Source organism: Phyllobates terribilis, unplaced genomic scaffold (assembly GCF_046119375.1).
Source record: "Phyllobates terribilis strain yellow unplaced genomic scaffold, ASM4611937v1 Scaffold_150__1_contigs__length_4496277, whole genome shotgun sequence".
Classification (NCBI taxonomy): Eukaryota; Metazoa; Chordata; class Amphibia; order Anura; family Dendrobatidae; genus Phyllobates; species Phyllobates terribilis.
Genome location: NW_027362910.1, coordinates 2,703,454 through 2,729,919, shown reverse-complemented (window position 1 = coordinate 2,729,919; position 26,466 = coordinate 2,703,454). Strand labels below are relative to the sequence as shown.

At 43.2% G+C, this 26,466-nt stretch overlaps 1 protein-coding gene across 1 annotated transcript; it reads left to right on the top strand.

Annotated features, from left to right (window-relative positions):
- On the top strand, positions 1–22,379 carry LOC141206932 (uncharacterized). The gene is made up of 7 exons (XM_073664298.1): positions 1–86; positions 16,586–16,735; positions 16,865–17,044; positions 17,127–17,247; positions 17,327–17,403; positions 17,604–17,694; positions 20,114–22,379. The coding sequence occupies exons 2-7, from the start codon at positions 16,658–16,660 to the stop codon at positions 21,889–21,891; spliced, it is 2,325 nt and encodes a 774-aa protein (XP_073520399.1). The 5' UTR covers positions 1–86; positions 16,586–16,657; the 3' UTR covers positions 21,892–22,379.
- The last annotated feature ends 4,087 nt before the right edge of the window (positions 22,380–26,466 follow it).

Here is a 26,466-nt window from a genome sequence, read left to right as displayed (position 1 = left end):
CCCTGACTCCTCCCCTCCTGTGACCTCATCACAGCTCCTGTGCGCACACAACAGCCATATATGTGGTGGCGGCTCTGCAGGTGGAGGTATGTGGAGACCCCATTACTGGGGCAGGGGGCAATAACCCCTTCAGCACGGAGGCTCTTTTGGGGTCTTGTGTTGCCCCTTTATAACAATCATAAGGTTTCTGTTCTGTTTCCTGTAATAGATACATACGACCCAACTATGGAGACAGGAAGGGAGGAAACGTATTGTTCTCAGAGTACAGGACCCCACAGTGTAATGCCCCCATTATGCCCCTAATGCAGGATGTATGATGCCCCCCACACAGTGTAATGCCCCCATTATGTCCCTTATGCAGTATGTATGATGCCCCCACACAGTGTAATGCCCCCATTATGCCCCTTATGCAGGATGTATGATGCCCCGACACAGTGTAATGCCCCCATTATGCCCCTTATGCAGGATGTATGATGCCCCCCACACAGTGTAATGCCCCCATTATACCCCTTATGCAGGATGTATGATGCCCCCACACAGTGTAATGCCCCCATTATGTCCCTTTCTTTGCCCCACACAGTGTAATGTTCCCATAGTACCGCCATCCCCCCGCACAGTACAATCAGAGGCATAACTAGGGTCTGATAGGACACGTTGCGAGATTTCGACCACCCCCCATCCTGATATGTACAGTGGGTACGGAAAGTATTCAGACCCCTGTGAATTTTTCACTCTTTGTTTCATTGCAGCCATTTGGTAAATTCTAAAATGTTCATTTTTTTCTCTCATTAAAGTACACTCTGCACCCCATCTTCACTTAAAAAGAAACAGAAATGTAGAAATTTTTGCAAATTTATTAAAAAGAAACACAATTTTATAAATAATAGTTAATTTGAAAGATAAAATACAGAATCAAAGGAATAGTATGATATTATGATATTGCGTACACTTTTGTAGATTAAAGGTTACAAAGGTTAAATACTTATAAAGGTTACATACTTACTATAAGATAGCAGAAGAAAAAGATTTCCCTAGTAGCATGTACATCATCTGTCCGGAAACATCAGCTGGAGAAGCGTTCAGCGATGGGCAGAGAATGCGTCCTAGGTCCTACACTGTGAAGAGCGTCCTCTTCACAGGTCCACAATGCTTCTGCCATAACTGAATTCTTCAACAGCTTTATACATTTTAGAAAAAGGCTTACCCAACCTAATATTACGTAAGCATGAAAGTTCATAGGTTGTTGTCCAACATTCCAATCCCATGACAGTGGCCAGCTATCACAGATAAGCAATGCCGGACAAGACCTGTTCACGGACCATTCTACTTCTGTCATAATGTTTACATATGATAAGAGTAAATCCTACACCGGGTTATAAATCAGAACAAGGTTTTCTTCCCAGACAGTATATTGTGTTAAGAAGCTATGTATCAGTGAGATACATTCACAGATAAAGTATACCTTAACACAGAATATATAACCAGAATATTAATTAATGGTTGGATACATCATAATGGGTTTCAGATAGCCACTTATATTTTTTGTACTACAATAAGCTTCTCCATCTTAAGCCATATGCCTGTAATTCTTATTTACAATATTGTGCAATCGTCTGTCTCTAGTTCTACATCGGATCTCTCATGGCATATACAAAAGGCTAATTCCCTTCAGTAATAAAGATTAAACCTCAGACTGTTAGTAAACTTAAACTAATGCTATGTTTTAGTATGTCTGGACTAATGACCCCTAGTCTACTGAGGTTGGATACCGACAAATGCTGACATGTTTGGTTCCTATTTTATTTCAATATGGATCTGAAATATAAAATAGCCATTTTTCATGTTTATACTACAGTTATGTATTTATGTTTTGAAAAATCTAATAAAAATGATGTTAAAAAAAAAACAGTGAAAAATTTAAAGGGAATACTTTCCGTACCCCCTGTATATGTATGTCCCTTATCCTGGGCCTCAACCTAGTATATGTCCCCCGTTCTGCCTCTGTTCTTTGGTGTATAGAAAAAAATAAACTATTACACTCACCAGGGGCGAACATAGAAGTGATGGAACCCCATAACAGAAGTATAATGCACAGCCCATAGTCCGTACATGTAGTATAATGCACAGACCACAGTTCATACATGTAGTATAGTGCACAGCCCATAGTCCATACATGTAGTATAATGCACAGCCCATAGTCATACATGTAGTATAATGCACAGCCCATAGTCCGTACATGTAGTATAATGCACAGACCATAGTCCGTACATGTAGTATAATTCACAGCCCATAGTCCGTACATGTAGTATAATGCACAGACCACAGTTCATACATGTAGTATAATGCACAGCCCATAGTCCGTACATGTAGCATAATGCACAGCCCATAGTCCATGCATGTAGTATAATTCACAGCCTATAGTCATCCATGTAGTATAATGCACAGCCCATAGTCATCTATTTAGTATAATGCACAGCCCATAGTCTGTACATGTAGTATAATGCACAGCCCTTAGTCCGTACATGTAGTACAACCCCTGGCAAAAATTATGGAATCACCGGGCTCGCAGGATGTTCATAAAGTTGTTGAAAAAAAGCAGATCACAGACATAGCACAAAACTAAAGTCATTTCAAATGGCAACTTTATGGCTTTAAGAAACACTAAAAGAAATCAAGAAAAAAAATGTGGTACTCAGTAAGGGTAATTTCTTTCCGACCAAGCAGAGGGAAAAAATTCTGGAATCACTCAATTCTGAGGAAAAAATTCTGGAATCATGAAAAACAAAACACAAAAGAACACTCCAATACATCACTAGTATTTTGTTGCACCACCTCTGGCTTTAATAACAGCTTGCAGTCTCTGAGGCGTGGACTTAATGAGTGACAAACAGTACTCTTCATCGATCTGGCTCCAACTTTCTCTGATTGCTGTTGCCAGATCAGCTTTGCAGGTTGGAGCCTTGTCATGGACTATTTTCTTCAACTTCCACCAAAGATTTTCAATTGGATTGAGATCCGGACTATTTGCAGGCCATGACATTGACCTTATGTGTCTTCTTTCATGGAATGTTTTCACAGTTTTGCTCTATGGCAGGATGCATTATCATCTTGAAAAATGATGTCATCATCCCCAAACATCCTTTCAATTGATGGGATAAGAAAACTGTCCAAAATATCAATGTAAACTTGGGCATTTATTGAAGATGTAATGACAGCCATCTCCCCAGTGCTTTTACCTGACATGCAGCCCCATATCATCAATGACTGTGGAAATTTGCATGTTCTCTTCATGCAGTCATCTTTATAAATCTCATTGGAACGGCACCAAACAAAAGTTCCAGCATCATCACTTTGCCCAATGCAGATTTGCGATTCATCACTGAATATGACTTTCATCCAGTTATCCACAGTCCACGATTGCTTTTCCTTAGCCCATTGTAACCTTGTTTTTTCTGTTTAGGTGTTAATGATGGCTTTTGTGTAGCTTTTCTGTATGTAAATCCCCTTTCCTTTAGGCTGTTTCTTACAGTTCGGTCACAGACATTGACTCCAGTTTCCTCCCATTCGTTCCTCATTTGTTTTGTTGTGCATTTCCTGTTTTGGAGACATATTGCTTTAAGTTTCTGGTCTTGATACTTTGATGTCTTCCTTGGTCTACCAGTATGTTTGCCTTTAACAACCTTCCCATGTTTGCATTTGGTCCAGATTTTAGACACAGCTGACTGTGAACAACCAACATCTTTTGCAACATTGCATGATGATTTACCTTCTTTTAAGAGTTTGATAATCCTCTCCTTTGTTTCAATTGACATCTCTCGTGTTGGTGCCATGATTCATGTCAGTCCACTTGGTGCAACAGTTCTCCAAGGTGTGATCACTCCTTTTTAGATGCAGACTAATGAGCAGATCTAATTTGATGCAGGTGTTAGTTTTGGAAAGGAAAATTTACAGAGTGATTCCATAATTTTTTCCCTCTGCTTGGTCGGAAAAAAATTACCCTTACTGAGTACAACATTTTTTTTCTTGATTTCTTTTAGTATTTCTTAAAGCCATAAAGTTGCCATTTGAAATGACTTTAATGTTGTTGAAAAAAATCAGATCACAGACATGTCACAAATCTAAACAACTGAATGAACATCCTCCGAGCCCGGTGATTCCATAATTTTTGCCAGGGGTTGTATAATGCACAGCCCATAGTCCATACATGCAGTATAATGCACAGCCCATAGTTCGTACATGTATAATGCACAGCCCATAGTCCGTACATGTAGCATAATGCACAGCCCATGGTCCGTACAAGTAGCATAATACACAGCCCATGGTTCGTACATGTAGTATAATGCACAGCCCATAGTCCATACATGTAGTATAATGCACAGCCCATAGTCATACATGTAGTATAATGCACAGCCCATAGTCCGTACATGTAGTATAATGCACAGACCATAGTCCGTACATGTAGTATAATTCACAGCCCATAGTCCGTACATGTAGTATAATGCACAGACCACAGTTCATACATGTAGTATAATGCACAGCCCATAGTCCGTACATGTAGCATAATGCACAGCCCATAGTCCATGCATGTAGTATAATTCACAGCCTATAGTCATCCATGTAGTATAATGCACAGCCCATAGTCATCTATTTAGTATAATGCACAGCCCATAGTCTGTACATGTAGTATAATGCACAGCCCTTAGTCCGTACATGTAGTACAACCCCTGGCAAAAATTATGGAATCACCGGGCTCGCAGGATGTTCATAAAGTTGTTGAAAAAAAGCAGATCACAGACATAGCACAAAACTAAAGTCATTTCAAATGGCAACTTTATGGCTTTAAGAAACACTAAAAGAAATCAAGAAAAAAAATGTGGTACTCAGTAAGGGTAATTTCTTTCCGACCAAGCAGAGGGAAAAAATTCTGGAATCACTCAATTCTGAGGAAAAAATTCTGGAATCATGAAAAACAAAACACAAAAGAACACTCCAATACATCACTAGTATTTTGTTGCACCACCTCTGGCTTTAATAACAGCTTGCAGTCTCTGAGGCGTGGACTTAATGAGTGACAAACAGTACTCTTCATCGATCTGGCTCCAACTTTCTCTGATTGCTGTTGCCAGATCAGCTTTGCAGGTTGGAGCCTTGTCATGGACTATTTTCTTCAACTTCCACCAAAGATTTTCAATTGGATTGAGATCCGGACTATTTGCAGGCCATGACATTGACCTTATGTGTCTTCTTTCATGGAATGTTTTCACAGTTTTGCTCTATGGCAGGATGCATTATCATCTTGAAAAATGATGTCATCATCCCCAAACATCCTTTCAATTGATGGGATAAGAAAACTGTCCAAAATATCAATGTAAACTTGGGCATTTATTGAAGATGTAATGACAGCCATCTCCCCAGTGCTTTTACCTGACATGCAGCCCCATATCATCAATGACTGTGGAAATTTGCATGTTCTCTTCATGCAGTCATCTTTATAAATCTCATTGGAACGGCACCAAACAAAAGTTCCAGCATCATCACTTTGCCCAATGCAGATTTGCGATTCATCACTGAATATGACTTTCATCCAGTTATCCACAGTCCACGATTGCTTTTCCTTAGCCCATTGTAACCTTGTTTTTTCTGTTTAGGTGTTAATGATGGCTTTTGTGTAGCTTTTCTGTATGTAAATCCCCTTTCCTTTAGGCTGTTTCTTACAGTTCGGTCACAGACATTGACTCCAGTTTCCTCCCATTCGTTCCTCATTTGTTTTGTTGTGCATTTCCTGTTTTGGAGACATATTGCTTTAAGTTTCTGGTCTTGATACTTTGATGTCTTCCTTGGTCTACCAGTATGTTTGCCTTTAACAACCTTCCCATGTTTGCATTTGGTCCAGATTTTAGACACAGCTGACTGTGAACAACCAACATCTTTTGCAACATTGCATGATGATTTACCTTCTTTTAAGAGTTTGATAATCCTCTCCTTTGTTTCAATTGACATCTCTCGTGTTGGTGCCATGATTCATGTCAGTCCACTTGGTGCAACAGTTCTCCAAGGTGTGATCACTCCTTTTTAGATGCAGACTAATGAGCAGATCTAATTTGATGCAGGTGTTAGTTTTGGAAAGGAAAATTTACAGAGTGATTCCATAATTTTTTCCCTCTGCTTGGTCGGAAAAAAATTACCCTTACTGAGTACAACATTTTTTTTCTTGATTTCTTTTAGTATTTCTTAAAGCCATAAAGTTGCCATTTGAAATGACTTTAATGTTGTTGAAAAAAATCAGATCACAGACATGTCACAAATCTAAACAACTGAATGAACATCCTCCGAGCCCGGTGATTCCATAATTTTTGCCAGGGGTTGTATAATGCACAGCCCATAGTCCATACATGCAGTATAATGCACAGCCCATAGTTCGTACATGTATAATGCACAGCCCATAGTCCGTACATGTAGCATAATGCACAGCCCATGGTCCGTACAAGTAGCATAATACACAGCCCATGGTTCGTACATGTAGTATAATGCACAGCCCATGGTCCGTACATGTAGTATAATGCACAGCCCATACTCATACATGTAGTATAATGCACAGCCCATAGTCCGTTCATGTAGTATAATGCACAGCCCATAGTCCATACATATAGTATAATGCACAGCGCATAGTCCGTACATGTAGTATAATGCACAGCCCATAGTCATACATGTAGTATAATGCACAGCCCATAGTCCATACATGTAGTATAATGCACAGCCCATAGTCATACATGTAGTATAATGCACAGCCCATAGTCATACATGTAGTATAATGCACAGCGCATAGTTCGTACATGTAGTATAATGCACAGCCCATAGTCCATACATATAGTATAATGCACAGCCCATAGTCATACATGTAGTATAATGCACAGCCCATAGTCCATACATATAGTATAATGCACAGCCCACAGTCATACAGGTAGTATAATGCACAGCCCATAGTCCGTACATGTAGTATAATGCACAGCCCATAGTCATACATGTAGTATAATGCACAGCCCATAGTCATACATGTAGTATAATGCACAGCCCATACTCTTACATGTAGTATAATGCACAGCCCATAGTCATACATGTAGTATAATGCACAGCCCACACTCTTACATGTAGTATAATGCACAGCCCATAGTCATCTATGTAGTATAATGCACAGCCCACAGTCATACATGTAGTATAATGCACAGCCCATAGTCCATACATGTAGTATAATGCACAGCCCATAGTCCGTACATGTAGTATAATGCACAGCCCATAGTCATACATGTAGTATAATGCACAGCCCATAGTCCATACATGTAGTATAATGCACAGCCCATAGTCCGTACATGTAGTATAATGCACAGCCCACACTCTTACATGTAGTATAATGCACAGCCCACAGTCATACATGTAGTATAATGCACAGCCCATAGTCATACATGTAGTATAATGCACAGCCCATAGTCATACATGTAGTATAATGCACAGCCCATAGTCCGTACATGTAGTATAATGCACAGCCCATACTCATACATGTAGTATAATGCAGAGCCCACAGTCATACATGTAGTATAATGCACAGCCCATAGTCCATACATGTAGTATAATGCACAGCCCATAGTCCATACATGTAGTATAATGCACAGCCCACACTCTTACATGTAGTATAATGCACAGCCCACAGTCATACATGTAGTATAATGCACAGCCCATAGTCATACATGTAGTATAATGCACAGCCCATAGTCCGTACATGTAGTATAATGCACAGCCCATAGTCATCCATGTAGTATAATGCACAGCCCATACTCTTACATGTAGTATAATGCACAGCCCATAGTCATCCATGTAGTATAATGCACAGCCCACACTCTTACATGTAGTATAATGCACAGCCCACAGTCATACATGTAGTATAATGCACAGCCCATAGTCATACATGTAGTATAATGCACAGCCCATAGTCCATACATGTAGTATAATGCACAGCCCATAGTCCATACATGTAGTATAATGCACAGCCCACAGTCATACATGTAGTATAATGCACAGCCTATAGTCATACATGTAGTATAATGCACAGCCCATAGTCATACATGTAGTATAATGCACAGCCCATAGTCATACATGTAGTATAATGCACAGCCCATAGTCATACATGTAGTATAATGCACAGCCCATAGTCATACATGTAGTATAATGCACAGCCCATAGTCATACATGTAGTATAATGCACAGCCCATAGTCCGTACATGTAGTATAATGCACAGCCCATACTCATACATGTAGTATAATGCAGAGCCCACAGTCATACATGTAGTATAATGCACAGCCCATAGTCCATACATGTAGTATAATGCACAGCCCATAGTCCATACATGTAGTATAATGCACAGCCCACACTCTTACATGTAGTATAATGCACAGCCCACAGTCATACATGTAGTATAATGCACAGCCCATAGTCATACATGTAGTATAATGCACAGCCCATAGTCCGTACATGTAGTATAATGCACAGCCCATAGTCATCCATGTAGTATAATGCACAGCCCACACTCTTACATGTAGTATAATGCACAGCCCATAGTCATCCATGTAGTATAATGCACAGCCCACACTCTTACATGTAGTATAATGCACAGCCCACAGTCATACATGTAGTATAATGCACAGCCCATAGTCATACATGTAGTATAATGCACAGCCCATAGTCCATACATGTAGTATAATGCACAGCCCATAGTCCATACATGTAGTATAATGCACAGCCCACAGTCATACATGTAGTATAATGCACAGCCCATAGTCATACATGTAGTATAATGCACAGCCCATAGTCCATACATGTAGTATAATGCACAGCCCATAGTCATCCATGTAGTATAATGCACAGCCCATACTCTTACATGTAGTATAATGCACAGCCCATAGTCATCCATGTAGTATAATGCACAGCCCATAGTCCATACATGTAGTATAATGCACAGCCCACAGTCATACATGTAGTATAATGCACAGCCCATAGTCATACATGTAGTATAATGCACAGCCCATAGTCCGTACATGTAGTATAATGCACAGCCCATAGTCCATACATGTAGTATAATGCACAGCCCACACTCTTACATGTAGTATAATGCACAGCCCATAGTCATCCATGTAGTATAATGCACAGCCCACACTCTTACATGTAGTATAATGCACAGCCCATAGTCATCCATGTAGTATAATACACAGCCCACACTCTTACATGTAGTATAATGCACAGCCCACAGTCATCCATGTAGTATAATGCACAGCCCATAGTCCATACATGTAGTATAATGCACAGCCCATACTCATACATGTAGTATAATGCACAGCCCATAGTCATACATGTAGTATAATGCACAGCCCATACTCATACATGTAGTATAATGCACAGCCCATAGTCATCCATGTAGTATAATGCACAGCCCACACTCTTACATGTAGTATAATGCACAGCCTATAGTCATACATGTAGTATAATGCACAGCCCATAGTCATCCATGTAGTATAATGCACAGCCCATAGTCCGTACATGTAGTATAATGCACAGCCCACACTCTTACATGTAGTATAATGCACAGCCCACAGTCATACATGTAGTATAATGCACAGCCCATAGTCATACATGTAGTATAATGCACAGCCCATAGTCATACATGTAGTATAATGCACAGCCCATAGTCCGTACATGTAGTATAATGCACAGCCCATACTCATACATGTAGTATAATGCAGAGCCCACAGTCATACATGTAGTATAATGCACAGCCCATAGTCCATACATGTAGTATAATGCACAGCCCATAGTCCATACATGTAGTATAATGCACAGCCCACACTCTTACATGTAGTATAATGCACAGCCCACACTCTTACATGTAGTATAATGCACAGCCCATAGTCATACATGTAGTATAATGCACAGCCCATAGTCCGTACATGTAGTATAATGCACAGCCCATAGTCATCCATGTAGTATAATGCACAGCCCATACTCTTACATGTAGTATAATGCACAGCCCATAGTCATCCATGTAGTATAATGCACAGCCCACACTCTTACATGTAGTATAATGCACAGCCCATAGTCATCCATGTAGTATAATGCACAGCCCACACTCTTACATGTAGTATAATGCACAGCCCACAGTCATACATGTAGTATAATGCACAGCCCATAGTCATACATGTAGTATAATGCACAGCCCATAGTCCATACATGTAGTATAATGCACAGCCCATAGTCCATACATGTAGTATAATGCACAGCCCACAGTCATACATGTAGTATAATGCACAGCCCATAGTCATACATGTAGTATAATGCACAGCCCATAGTCCATACATGTAGTATAATGCACAGCCCATAGTCATCCATGTAGTATAATGCACAGCCCATACTCTTACATGTAGTATAATGCACAGCCCATAGTCATCCATGTAGTATAATGCACAGCCCATAGTCCATACATGTAGTATAATGCACAGCCCACAGTCATACATGTAGTATAATGCACAGCCCATAGTCATACATGTAGTATAATGCACAGCCCATAGTCCGTACATGTAGTATAATGCACAGCCCATAGTCCATACATGTAGTATAATGCACAGCCCACACTCTTACATGTAGTATAATGCACAGCCCATAGTCATCCATGTAGTATAATGCACAGCCCACACTCTTACATGTAGTATAATGCACAGCCCATAGTCATCCATGTAGTATAATACACAGCCCACACTCTTACATGTAGTATAATGCACAGCCCACAGTCATCCATGTAGTATAATGCACAGCCCATAGTCCATACATGTAGTATAATGCACAGCCCATACTCATACATGTAGTATAATGCACAGCCCATAGTCATCCATGTAGTATAATGCACAGCCCACACTCTTACATGTAGTATAATGCACAGCCCACAGTCATCCATGTAGTATAATGCACAGCCCATAGTCCATACATGTAGTATAATGCACAGCCCACACTCATACATGTAGTATAATGCACAGCCCACACTCTTACATGTAGTATAATGCACAGCCCATAGTCCATACATGTAGTATAATGCACAGCCCATAGTCCATACATGTAGTATAATGCACAGCCCATAGTCATCCATGTAGTATAATGCACAGCCCACACTCTTACATGTAGTATAATGCACAGCCCATAGTCATCCATGTAGTATAATGCACAGCCCACACTCTTACATGTAGTATAATGCACAGCCCATAGTCCATACATGTAGTATAATGCACAGCCCATAGTCCATACATGTAGTATAATGCACAGCCCATAGTCCATACATGTAGTATAATGCACAGCCCATAGTCCATACATGTAGTATAATGCACAGCCCACAGTCATCCATGTAGTATAATGCACAGCCCATACTCATACATGTAGTATAATGCACAGCCCATACTCATACATGTAGTATAATGCACAGCCCACAGTCATCCATGTAGTATAGTGCACAGCCCATACTCATACATGTAGTATAATGCACAGCGCATAGTCCATACATGTAGTATAATGCACAGCCCATACTCATACATGTAGTATAATGCACAGCCCATACTCATACATGTAGTATAATGCACAGCCTATAGTCATACATGTAGTATAATGCACAGCCCATAGTCATCCATGTAGTATAATGCACAGCCCATAGTCATACATGTAGTATAATGCACAGCCCACACTCTTACATGTAGTATAATGCACAGCCCACACTCTTACATGTAGTATAATGCACAGCCCATAGTCCATACATGTAGTATAATGCACAGCCCATACTCATACATGTAGTATAATGCACAGCCCATAGTCATCCATGTAGTATAATGCACAGCCCACACTCATACATGTAGTATAATGCACAGCCCATACTCATACATGTAGTATAATGCACAGCCCACACTCTTACATGTAGTATAATGCACAGCGCATACTCATACATGTAGTATAATGCACAGCCCATAGTCCATACATGTAGTATAATGCACAGCCCATACTCATACATGTAGTATAATGCACAGCCCACACTCATACATGTAGTATAGTGCACAGCCCACACTCATACATGTAGTATAATGCACAGCCCACAGTCATCCATGTAGTGTAATGCACAGCCCATACTCATACATGTAGTATAATGCACAGCCCACACTCTTACATGTAGTATAATGCACAGCCCATAGTCCATACATGTAGTATAATGCACAGCCCACAGTCATCTATGTAGTATAATGCACAGCCCATACTCATACATGTAGTATAATGCACAGCCCACACTCATACATGTAGTATAATGCACAGCCCACACTCTTACATGTAGTATAATGCACAGCCCATAGTCCATACATGTAGTATAATGCACAGCCCATAGTCATCCATGTAGTATAATGCACAGCCCACACTCTTACATGTAGTATAATGCACAGCCTATAGTCATACATGTAGTATAATGCACAGCCCATAGTCATCCATGTAGTATAATGCACAGCCCATAGTCATACATGTAGTATAATGCACAGCCCACACTCATACATGTAGTATAATGCACAGCCCACACTCTTACATGTAGTATAATGCACAGCCCATAGTCCATACATGTAGTATAATGCACAGCCCATACTCATACATGTAGTATAATGCACAGCCCATAGTCATCCATGTAGTATAATGCACAGCCCACACTCTTACATGTAGTATAATGCACAGCCCATAGTCATCCATGTAGTATAATGCACAGCCCACACTCTTACATGTAGTATAATGCACAGCCCACAGTCATCCATGTAGTATAATGCACAGCCCATAGTCCATACATGTAGTATAATGCACAGCCCATACTCATACATGTAGTATAATGCACAGCCCATAGTCATCCATGTAGTATAATGCACAGCCCACACTCTTACATGTAGTATAATGCACAGCCTATAGTCATACATGTAGTATAATGCACAGCCCATAGTCCATACATGTAGTATAATGCACAGCCCATAGTCCATACATGTAGTATAATGCACAGCCCACACTCATACATGTAGTATAATGCACAGCCCACACTCTTACATGTAGTATAATGCACAGCCCATAGTCCATACATGTAGTATAATGCACAGCCCATACTCTTACATGTAGTATAATGCACAGCCCATAGTCATCCATGTAGTATAATGCACAGCCCACACTCTTACATGTAGTATAATACACAGCCCATAGTCATCCATGTAGTATAATGCACAGCCCACACTCTTACATGTAGTATAATGCACAGCCCACAGTCATCCATGTAGTATAATGCACAGCCCATAGTCCATACATGTAGTATAATGCACAGCCCATACTCATACATGTAGTATAATGCACAGCCCACAGTCATCCATGTAGTATAATGCACAGCCCATACTCATACATGTAGTATAATGCACAGCGCATAGTCCATACATGTAGTATAATGCACAGCCCATACTCATACATGTAGTATAATGCACAGCCCATAGTCATCCATGTAGTATAATGCACAGCCCACACTCTTACATGTAGTATAATGCACAGCCTATAGTCATACATGTAGTATAATGCACAGCCCATAGTCATCCATGTAGTATAATGCACAGCCCATAGTCATACATGTAGTATAATGCACAGCCCACACTCATACATGTAGTATAATGCACAGCCCACACTCTTACATGTAGTATAATGCACAGCCCATAGTCCATACATGTAGTATAATGCACAGCCCATACTCATACATGTAGTATAATGCACAGCCCATAGTCCATACATGTAGTATAATGCACAGCCCACACTCTTACATGTAGTATAATGCACAGCCCACAGTCCATACATGTAGTATAATGCACAGCCCATAGTCCATACATGTAGTATAATGCACAGCCCATAGTCATCCATGTAGTATAATGCACAGCCCATAGTCCATACATGTAGTATAATGCACAGCCCACACTCTTACATGTAGTATAATGCACAGCCCATAGTCCATACATGTAGTATAATGCACAGCCCATACTCATACATGTAGTATAATGCACAGCCCATAGTCATCCATGTAGTATAATGCACAGCCCACACTCATACATGTAGTATAATGCACAGCCCATACTCATACATGTAGTATAATGCACAGCCCATAGTCCATACATGTAGTATAATGCACAGCCCATAGTCCATACATGTAGTATAATGCACAGCCCATACTCATACATGTAGTATAATGCACAGCCCATAGTCATCCATGTAGTATAATGCACAGCCCACACTCATACATGTAGTATAATGCACAGCCCATACTCATACATGTAGTATAATGCACAGCCCATACTCATACATGTAGTATAATGCACAGCCCATACTCATACATGTAGTATAATGCACAGCCCATAGTCATCCATGTAGTATAATGCACAGCCCACACTCTTACATGTAGTATAATGCACAGCGCATACTCATACATGTAGTATAATGCACAGCCCACACTCTTACATGTAGTATAATGCACAGCGCATACTCATACATGTAGTATAATGCACAGCCCATACTCATACATGTAGTATAATGCACAGCCCATAGTCCATACATGTAGTATAATGCACAGCCCATACTCATACATGTAGTATAATGCACAGCCCACACTCATACATGTAGTATAGTGCACAGCCCACACTCATACATGTAGTATAATGCACAGCCCATACTCATACATGTAGTATAATGCACAGCCCATAGTCATCCATGTAGTATAATGCACAGCCCACACTCATACATGTAGTATAATGCACAGCCCATAGTCATCCATGTAGTATAATGCACAGCCCATAGTCCATACATGTAGTATAATGCACAGCCCACACTCATACATGTAGTATAATGCACAGCCCACACTCATACATGTAGTATAATGCACAGCCCATAGTCCATACATGTAGTATAATGCACAGCCCACACTCTTACATGTAGTATTATGGCAAAGGGCACCGTGTAGTCGCTGATTTAAAGAAAACAGAACATTATACTCGCCTTCTCTCTGCTCCCTCGCCGCTCGGTGTCTTCTTTCTGGAGCTGCCGCTGACTTCAGCTGCAAGTGACAGGAGAGCATGATGTTACTTCCATGCGCCCCCTAATGGCGTACATGCCGATGTCAGCTGCTGGCCTCTGATTGGTCAGCAGCGTGTATTGTGGCACTTCAGCTGAATGTCAGTCCGAGAACACATCCAGCTGAAGTAGGGGTCGGTCGCAGGAGCCACTGCGGTCATTAAGCCTCTCAATATAATGCTCTCATAGTACCTCTATTTCCCCACACCGTATAATGTTCTCACAGTACCGCCATCCCCCCACATACAGTATAATGTTCTCACAGTACCGCCATCTTCCCACATACAGTATAATGTTCCCACATTACCACCATCCCCCCGCATACAGTATAATGTTCCCACAGTACCGCCATCTTCCCACATACAGTATAACACTTGGTTTTCTTTTTTTGGTGTTTTTCATGTAATATATGGAAGCCTACAGGAAAATGCTAAAAGAAACATAATATCCAGGAATAAACCACTGTACATGGAGACATTAGCATCAAATAACTGTCTTGTTCTTACAAACACGCTCTTATAAATGAGATCTAACTAGTGTTGAGCGAGTATGTTCTGTCCGAGTACGCTCGGGCCGAGCTCCGAGTATTTACAGCTGCTCGGTGATATGCTTGAATCACTCCCTTGTGTATGATTTGCGACTATTTGACAGTTTTATTACATGGGAAGAATGTCTATTTCTTACACATTCTTCACATGTAATAAAGCTGTCAAACAGTTGCAAATCATGCACACGGGAGTGATTCAAGCATATCACCGAGCAGCTGTAAATACTCGGAGCTCGGCCCGAGCGTACTCGGACAGAACATACTCGCTCAACACTAGATCTAACATGATAAAAGATTACAACCTGGGAAAGACGGGAAACATTCATATAGACGGTCGGTGATGATGTAGTCAGTGACGGACTCTGGACAAATTTGTTTCTAGAGCCTTATTAGAAGATGAAGATGTCGTCCTCATCATGAAGTTGTTATTTCTCATGCCATGTGTAATGTATATGACGAGAATTAGCGTTATGGAAGATGAGTCTATAAGAAACGTATTCAGCTGCAGACTCCGAGGCAGAAACTGCTTGTTGTCTGTGGCCTAAAATATATAGGTTTTATTAGTACGTCAGGGACAAAAGCAGAATGTTGTAAAATAATAAAAATACCATTGCTGCTTGGGTTTCTGGGTGATTCTTACTGAAGCAGTGGCCAACTTAGCCAGTGATTGGAAGTATGGAGGAGATGTCTAAGTCAGCAATTCAACTTATGTTCCAGTCCATAAAAACTAGAGAACACAACATCTACACATTCTATCTCCTGATAGATTTCCCTTGTCTCCAGTAATTGTATTATTACACAGGATTCTTTATGATGTTACATCGGCTCATCTTCTTCTCATTCAGGTCTCTACAATATCAGATCCTCTCAGTGAAGATCTTCTATATAAGAGAATTTTTCTGAATGACCTATCAAGGATGGACATGGACAGAGACAAGATGGCGGAGAACATATTACACCTCACCCTAGAGATCCTCTTTCGGCTTACTGGAGAGGTGAGAGATTCTGATGACGTCACATTACATCATTCTTATCTATGGGAATAACAGATGGACAGAACTGGAGAGGTGAGGACTCTGGAAATGTCTGTAGAGAGATTTATTAATGTGTCTCTCCATAACCAGGATTACACAGTAGTGAAGAAGACCTCTAGTGAGCGCTGTCAGGACCCTGTGTCTGAGGGATGGGGAAGACCCCTGAGCCCAATCACAGGGCCTCCATCTCACCCCCTGATACATGAGGACATCAATGACCAGAAGATCCTAGAACTCACCTACAAGATGATTGAGCTGCTGACTGGAGAGGTGACACTGCTGGGAATGCTGGGACATTATACAGTAATGCTATGGAGGGATCGGGGGATGACTGTATCATTGTATGTGTCAGGTTCCTATAAGATGTCAGGATGTCACAGTCTATTTCTCCATGGAGGAGTGGGAGTATTTAGGACACAAATATCTGTACAAGGACATCATGATGGAGGTTCCCCAGCCCCTCGCATCACCAGGTAATAGGACTAAATACCCACGGCCTATAATTCTCTGTATGTAAAGAATTAATTCAGTCCCTGTATGTGTTTCCTCCAGATCTATCCAGTAAGAGGACAACACCAGAGAGATGGGACTGTAAACAAGAAGATCCCAATGTTCCTCAGGATCATCAGGTAGATGGAGAGAAGGTGTCATGAGATCTCCCCTATGATGTGTAGACGGCTGTGAAGGTCTTGTGCTCAGTCTTGTTTCATCCACCAGTATTATATATTTTATACTTGTGTAAAGAGAACGTTGGAGATGGCAGGATTAGAGCTGATCATAGATGTGACTTCTCCATCTGTCTGTGACTTTTACAATATTTTTGTTTCAGGGTGAAGATCTGACCCATATTAATACTACAGAGACATATGTGAGGTGTGATGAGCGGTGTAAGGAGGAGATTCCTACATATGACTACCCAGGTGAGTAGTAACCACTAAATGCAGAGAAGTCACAGATTCTTCTCAGTCACCGGCTGTGGCTGCTTTATCGGTGGTGTAGTCCGGCCGTATCACAATCGTGTGATCACCATTTTCCCTCTAGACCACAACATTCTTCTCCATCCAGATATGGTCACATTACTTTGTGTAATTGTGAAAGCCTTTTTCTGTAGAACTTACAACCTGGAGGATCCACCTACCCCCTGGGATTAGGAGACGCTGGCCATTACCTGCCCAGATCTGTAAACTACAAAGCCAAATGACAGCGTACGTAGAAAATGCTGACAAGTGAGAAAATCACTTGACGAAACATTCTGATGGACCTGTAAGAGAAAGCGGAGGGTAATGATGCTGTTGGCTTCCTAGATCCCTGATATCTTATTGGATGAATCTACCTTCTCTCCCTTCTCTGCGGCTGAATGTGCTCGTATGGTCCCTACAAGACCAGGTCCAGTCTTTCTGGCCAAACTTCACTTTTATGATCGCAAATATTAAATGTGCAGTGAGGGCCAAGTGTGAATTTCTATACAAAGTTTCCCTTTATTCTGACTTTTTAATTTCTTTTAAAACTGAATAACTTCAAGCAGGATTGGGATAAAACTACATAAATAACATTACACCTGTGCCATGATATGTCTCTAAGCTGTGCGTGGCTGATGGCTGTAATATACATCTATTCACGCCTGCAGGAGATGTGGTGGCATGGCTCGAGCCCTGGTTTCATGGATTCACTCCACGTCATAAATTACATTATGTTTTCAATCCTAAAGAATTCAGATTCCTGCACAATCTCTCCTGAAATGGGGGCACTAATACTTTCTCTACTCTTCTGGTCAGGACTCATCATACCTCCAATGGTCCACCATAAATGAGTGCAACTCCGGTTTAGTGTTGGATTTCTCCCTTCATACATACGTTGGTGTTGGGAATGTAGCATATATTTTTATTGTTATATTTTTTTTACATGTTCATTCTGTATGATAGTTTATTTGGGGTTGGATCGGCCGGCCTCACTTATGTAAGTCTTTAACTACCTACTAGTTACAGTTACAGACTGAAGGTTTTTTTTACTGAAGAAGACTATTCAGCTTGATCGTTTCAGTCGGTGTTTATTATCTGTTGTCACAGTTTTGCCCATCACCCTTTAATCCTTCCTTATGGATCTGGACTTACGCAGATACTCCTAGGCTTGGGCCATAGTGTTACTTGCTGTTCTGTGGAGTGAGATGGGAAGAAGAATAGTCAGGTAGCCAGAACCAGGAGGGCAGAGTAAACGGGCCGGGGTCACAATGGAAAACAAATACACAAGCCGGGAGCTGAGCAGAGGACTGAACCAGAGGAGAACAAGGCTGTATCTGGAAGCTTCCGGTAATATGCTTCCAGCTTTAGTAGGGTGCGGTGCTTTCCATATGGCTGAAGCAGGGAGCAGATTACTCCAGCTGGACAGCACACACACCCATACTGCCAGACTGGATGGTACTACTGGTTCCATGCAAACTAATCTAAGTGGCTGGACAGAGCCTGCGCCGCCCAGAACTTTTGGTCTCGTCGTCTTCTCAATCACCAGCGCCGCCTGCAGAATAAATAGGACAGCACCTGGTGACAGAAGCAGACATCGCAGGAGCAGGTCCCAGAGGATATGGGACACACCACACCATACAAAATGTCAGAAAATCACAGCAGTAGAAATTCCCATATATTGACTCCATTTTGAAAATTATGACCCTCAATGAATTAATCTTTAGAAGTTGTCACTACTTTGACTCCACAGTCACTTTCCGAAAATTAGCACACAGTAGATGTTTCAAAGTGCAAATTACAAATATGCCATTTATTGGCCAACACATAGTGCCCAGATTGTGCTCCAGGAGACACACACCGTGAATTAAGTAGGTTCTTCTCACTATAGTAATGCCAAATACATGGATGATAAATGTGGTTTGGACGCACTGCAAGGCTCAGAAGTGAGGGGGAGATCTGACTGTGGGAGAGCGGATATTGCTGGATTGGTTTATAGAAACAAAGTTGCTTTTCAAGACCCTTTGAGCCACTGATAATGTGTAAATCTCTGTTTTTCCACTGACAAATGATGGACCTGAGTGGGGACTTGTTTTTTGTGAGATGAGTAGAAGTTTTTATTGGTGCTATTTTTGCCTATATAACATTGTTTGGTGGCTTTTTATTCCATATTTGAGAGACTGAATGAACAAACAGTTGAACACCACACTCCACTGGTTCATCCTATGAGGTTTTCTATTACACTGTGAACTGTCATTGTCTTGGTGAATAATTCAATATTTTTTACATGAGTTGCTATTTTACAGTTTAAGTAGAAATGTTAAAAAATATATAATTCAAGGATATTTTATTCATAAATAATAATTGGTTTTATTCTTGGCAGATGACTGTACCAGGAGATCAGAGGGACAGCTGACATCTTCAGTTTTTAAATCAGATGATCTTGAGATCCCACAGGATACAATTGAAGTGAATGCCATTACTCCAGATCTACCATCATCCCTTCACAGCAAAGATCTGTCATCTGATCCTGTGAAACAGGTCCTGTCTTCTGATTCATTACCGACTACTAATGAAAATCAAAGTCGCAAAATAAGTATTAAAAAACAAACTGATACTAATTCAAAGAAGCCATTTTCACGTTCAGAATATGAAAATAGTTTTTCCCTCGAAAAGTCTTTTCTTAAACATCAAAACATTCACACAGCGGAGAAAAGATTTTTTTGTTTCAAGTGTGGGAAATGTTTTAATCAGAAATCAAATCTTGTTAATCACCAGAGAAGTCACACAAAGAAGAAGCCATTTTTTTGTTCAGAATGTGGAAAATGTTTTACAGAGAAGTCAAGGTTTATCAGACATCAGAGAACTCACACAGGGGAGAAGCCTTTTTCCTGTTTTGAATGTGAGAAATGTTTTAACCAGAAATCAGATTTGGTCAATCACCAGAGAACTCACACAGGGGAGAAGCCTTTTTCCTGTTCAGAATGTGGGAAATGTTTTAACCGTAAAGCGATTCTTGATAGCCACCAGAGAACCCACACAGGGGAGAAGCCTTTTTCATGTTCTGAATGTGGGAAATGTTTTAACCAGAAATTAGATTTGGTCTATCACACGAGAACTCACACAGGGGAGAGGCCTTTTTCCTGTTCAGAATGTGGGAAATGTTTTAACCAGAAATCAGATTTGCTTAAGCACCAGAGAACTCATACAGGGGAGAAGCCTTTTTCATGTTCAGAATGTGGGAAATGTTTTAAACAGAAATTTGATTTGGTCAATCACCAGAGAACTCACACAGGGGAGAAGCCTTTTTCCTGTTCAGAATGTGGAAAATGTTTTAACCATAAATCAGATTTGCTTAAGCACCAGAGAACTCACACAGGGGAGAAGCCTTTTTCCTGTTCAGAATGTGGGAAATGTTTTAACCGTAAAGCAATTCTTGATAGCCACCAGAGAACTCACACAGGGGAGAAGCCTTTTTCTTGTTCAGAATGTGCAAAAATTTTTAACCAGAAATCAGGTTTGGTTAAGCACCAGAGAACTCACACAGGGGAGAAACCTTTTTCCTGTTCAGAATGTGGTAAATGTTTTAACCGTAAAGAGATTCTTGATAGCCACCAGAGAACTCACACAGGGGAGAAACCTTTTTCCTGTTATGAATGTGGGAAATGTTTTAACCGTAAAGCGATTCTTCATAGCCACCAGAGAGCCCACATGGGGGAGAAGCCTTTTTCATGTTCAGAATGTGGGAAATGTTTTAACCAGAAATCAGATTTGGTCAATCACCAGAGAACTCACACAGTGGAGAAGCCTTTTTCCTGTTCAGAATGTGGAAAATGTTTTAAACAGAAATCAGATTTGGGTAAGCACCAGAGAACTCATACAGGGGAGAAACCTTTTTCCTGTTCAGAATGTGGAAAATGTTTTAACCAGAAATCAAATCTGATTAAGCACCAGAGAACTCACACAGGGGAGAAGCCTTTTTCCTGTTCAGAATGTGGGAAATGTTTTAACCAGAAATCAGATGTTGTTATACACCAGAGAACCCACACAGGGGAGAAGCCTTTTTTGTGTTCAGAATGTGGAAAATGTTTTGTGAAGAAATCCTCACTTCTTAGTCACCAAAGTACTCACACAGGCGAGAAGCCATTTTCATGTTCTTAATGTGGGAAATGTTTTACACAGAAATCAACTCTTAATAAACTTCAGAGAAGTCACACAGGGGAGAAGCCTATTTAAATTCTAACCGAAAATTGTATCTTCTTAAAGGGGTTTTCCACTTCTATTGGTACAACTCCTTCTCATTCCTCATGTTTGGCCTTGTTAAAATAAAAACACTCATACAAACCTCCCGTTGCGTTGTGGTGACGTTCCATTGGTGTTACAACTCGCATTTCTGGGGCTCACATAAGGTTGTTACATCACACAATCCTGGTCCCAATCAACACCGCCTTCGGACGTATTGAATATCAACAGGAAAGACATGGCCTGGACGTAACACGGAGAGGATGCACAAACTGAAAGCACTCTCTTCAGACAGTGTTTCTGGGGAATTATAAGCAATTTCTGGCCTTAAATATGACGTCTGATATGGGAAAGAAAGACGATATCTGAGGTTAATCTGAGGTCCTCCACCTCGGTCATCATGTCTGGTATGCAGTGTGTAGTGCTGGCGTCCCTGCCCTCTGCTAGGCAGGGACGCTGCTCCCCTCACCGCTCTGCTCCGTGCCCGGCGTCCTCTCCCCGCTCTGCTGTCAGCGCGCGCTCCTTCCCGGCGTCCTCCTCCCGCTCTGCTCTCAGCGCGCGCTCCTTCCCGGCCCCTGTGCTTAGGGCGCGCGCGCGCTTCCCTCCTCTTAAAGGGGCCGCGCGCGCCGTCCTAAGGAGTCCCCGGCCAATGGCCGGAGGACTTCATCATATATAAGGCACCTCCTCCAAAATGGAGGTGCCCGAGCAATGTTGTTTGCACCTGTGTCTCACCTGTGCTTCAGCCCTCAGGTCCCGTTGCCAGTTACCTGCCAGTTACCTGCCTGATTCCTGCCTGAATACCTGTTACCTGTCTGCCAGTCTGAGGTCCGACGGTCTGCCTTACTACTCCTGTCAGTCTGTCTAAAGGACCAGCCTGCCCGCTCACCTGGGAGCGCATATCAGCTACCTGCCTGCTTGCCTGAGGTCCGACGGTCTGCCTTACTACTCCGGTCAGTCTGTCTATGGACCAGCTTGCCCGCTCACCTGGGAGCGCTTCTCCGTTATCTGCCTGCTTGCCAGCCCGGAGGCTCCGTTGTCACGTGCTGTGACCACCAGCTATCTCAGAGACTCTTGCCCGCTCACCTGGGAGCGCATCTCCGTTACCTGCCTGCTTGCCAGCCCGGAGGTCCCGTTGTCACGTGCGGTGACCACCAGCTATTCCAGAGACTTTTGCCCGCTCACCTGGGAGCGCTTCTCCGTTACCTACCTGCCTGCCAGCCCGGAGGTTCCGCCGTCACGTGCCGTGACCACCTGCTATTCCAGAGACTCTCGCTTGCTCACCTGGGAGCACACATCTACCATCTGCCTGCTAGCCTACCCGGAGGCTCTGCCATCACAGGTCGTACCTACCCCTTACCCAGAGACTGCCCTGATCACTTGCCATAACTCCCTGTCCGTTCACCCAGAGACTGCCACCCGCTCCCTTACAAGGGCCGCCCCCTTGTATAGTAGCTCAGAGGTTCCGCCTCCCGGACCCGTTACAGTTTGCTCGGGCCATGGAACCCGGTGGCACCCAAGCTCCCTCGCTCTCGGACCTCTGTCTTGAACTGTCCCGTCAGAGGTCCCAACAGGAGGCCATCCTGGGTCACCTGCGGAATGTTAATACTCGCCTGAACACTCTGTCTGATCCACCAACAACCTCCGCCAGTGCCATATCTTGCAGTCCGGCAGCTCCGCTGCCCACTGGTACTATGGTGTCCTGCCCCGGGCCCCGGCTTTCTGCACCTCCTCGCTTCGGAGGCGACCCCGTCCAGGCTCGGGGCTTCTTAAATCAGTGCACCCTGCACTTTGAACTTTTGTCCTACCAGTTTAACTCCGACCGGGCCAAAATTGCCTTCATCATGTCCCATCTCACCGGGGAGGCCCTGGCCTGGCTGAATCCTCTATGGGAGAGAGGAGACCCCCTGGTGTCCAACTTGCCTGCTTTTCTCACGGCTTTCCGGAAAGTCTTCGACGAACCCGGACGGAAGACCTCATCTGCATCATCGTTGCTTCGCCTCCGTCAGGGGAGTCTCACCGTGGGCCAATATGCCATACGGTTCCGTACCCTTGCCTCGGAGCTGGCCTGGGATAACGACGCTCTGGTTTCCGTCTTCTGGGAGGGTCTGTCCGGCCGTATTAAAGATGAACTTGCCGGTCGGGACATTCCTACCACTCTCGATGACTTAATAACTCTTGCCACCCGGATTGACCTACGGTTCCAGGAGCGTGCCAAAGAGGTCACCCGTGAGAGAAGGATTCCACGTTTAGCTCCTACTTTCCAGAAACCCGTCATTCCCTCCATCTCTCCCCAGGTACATTCTCCTGAGCCTATGCAGGTCGACCAGACCAAGATGGTCAAAACCCGTCAGGACTCACGCCGTGCCGAGGGGAGCTGCTTCTACTGTGGCAGTAAGGAGCACCGGATCCGTGCCTGCCCGGAGAGGTCGGGAAACGCCTGTGTCTAGGTTCGCTCAGAGAGGTCCACCTAGACAAGAATAAATCCTCTCCATCCCTGCTGTTGTCAGTTTCGATCATCTACGGGGAGAACCGTTATTTCGAACTAGCCCAACTTGACTCTGGAGCAGCCGGGAACCTTATTTCACAGTCCCTGGTTGAGAAATACCGCATCCCCACCAAACCTCTGGCTGTACCCTTGTCTGTCGCTGCCGTGGATGGGGGCCTCTTACCTCGCCCCATTCAACTCATCACCGAATCCATTACCCTGCAGGTGGGAATGCTGCATTCTGAAAGTATCTCCTTTCATGTTCTGCCTGGACTCTCTCACGCCCTCTTGCTAGGTCTGCCCTGGCTCCAGAGACATGCACCCGTGCTAGACTGGCAAACCGGAGAGGTCCTTCGCTGGGGACAAGACTGTCATAAAACCTGCCTGGTTCCCGTCCATCCCGTCCGTCCCTCTCCTACCCCAGCTAATCTACCTGGACTTCCGATTCCTTATTGGTCTTATGCAGATGTCTTTAATAAAAAGGAGGCAGAGACATTACCACCACATAGACCATACGACTGTCCCATCGATCTGCTACCCGGTACTACTCCTCCCCGTGGGCGTATCTATCCTTTATCCGCTGCTGAGACCCGGTCAATGTCCGAATATATTGAGGAGAATCTGGCCAGAGGATTCATCCGGAAATCTACCTCCCCGGCGGGAGCAGGCTTCTTTTTCGTCAAAAAGAAGGACGGCTCTCTCCGTCCCTGTATAGACTATAGAGGCCTAAACCTGATCACGGTGAAGAATAAGTACCCCCTTCCGCTCATTCCAGAATTATTTGATCGTCTGAGGGGGGCTAGCATCTTCACCAAACTGGACCTTCGTGGGGCGTACAACCTGGTTCGTATTCGTCAGGGGGATGAATGGAATACGGCATTCAACACCCGGGACGGCCACTATGAATACCTGGTAATGCCCTTTGGTCTCTGTAACGCTCCTGCCGTCTTTCAAGAGTTGGTCAATGACATCTTCCGGGACCTTCTCTACTCCTGCGTAGTGGTGTACCTGGACGACATCTTGGTCTTCTCTCCGGATCTCCAGACTCACCGGAGGGACGTTCGTCAGGTCCTGCTCAGGCTAAGGCAGAACCATCTCTACGCTAAATTTGAGAAGTGCCTCTTTGAGCAGACCTCGCTTCCGTTTCTGGGCTACATTATCTCTCAGACCGGCCTACAAATGGATCCTGAGAAACTGTCTGCCATCGAGAAATGGCCCCGACCGGAGGGGTTGAAGGCCATTCAGCGATTCCTGGGCTTCGCCAACTACTACCGCCTCTTCATACCACACTTCTCTTCCCGGACGGCCCCAATTTCTGCGCTCACCCGTAAAGGTACTAATCCCAAAGAGTGGCCACCCGAAGCAGAGGAGGCCTTTCTTTCCCTTAAACAGGCCTTCTCTTCCGCCCCGGTGCTGCATCGCCCAGATGGCAACAAGCAGTTCTTCCTGGAAGTTGACGCCTCCTCCTCTGGAGCCGGAGCGGTACTTACTCAAAAATCATCTTCCGGGAGGATGGTAACTTGTGGCTTCTTCTCTAAACTCTTCTCCTCCTCTGAGCGCAACTATTCCATAGGAGACCGAGAGTTATTGGCCATCAAACTGGCATTGGAGGAGTGGCGTTACCTGCTCGAGGGGGCTCTTCACCCGGTAATAATTTACACTGACCACAAGAACTTGGCTTACCTCCAGCATGCCCAGAGACTTAACCCGCGCCAAGCCCGGTGGTCCTTGTTTTTTGCTCGTTTTGATTTTGTCCTTCATTTTCGCCCGGCTGACAAAAACGTCAAGGCGGACGCCTTGTCTCGGTCCTTTCTGGTGTCTGATCTCGAGGAGGATCCGAAACATATCATCGATCCCGCCAGAGTAATGCAGGTGGCTCCCGTGAGTCTAAATCGTCTTCCTCCTGGTAAGACGTTCGTACCAGTACCTGATCGGGAGAAGATCCTACACTGGGGTCATTCGTCTAAACTAGCTGGCCACGCCGGTCAGAAAAAGACCCTCCAGCTTAT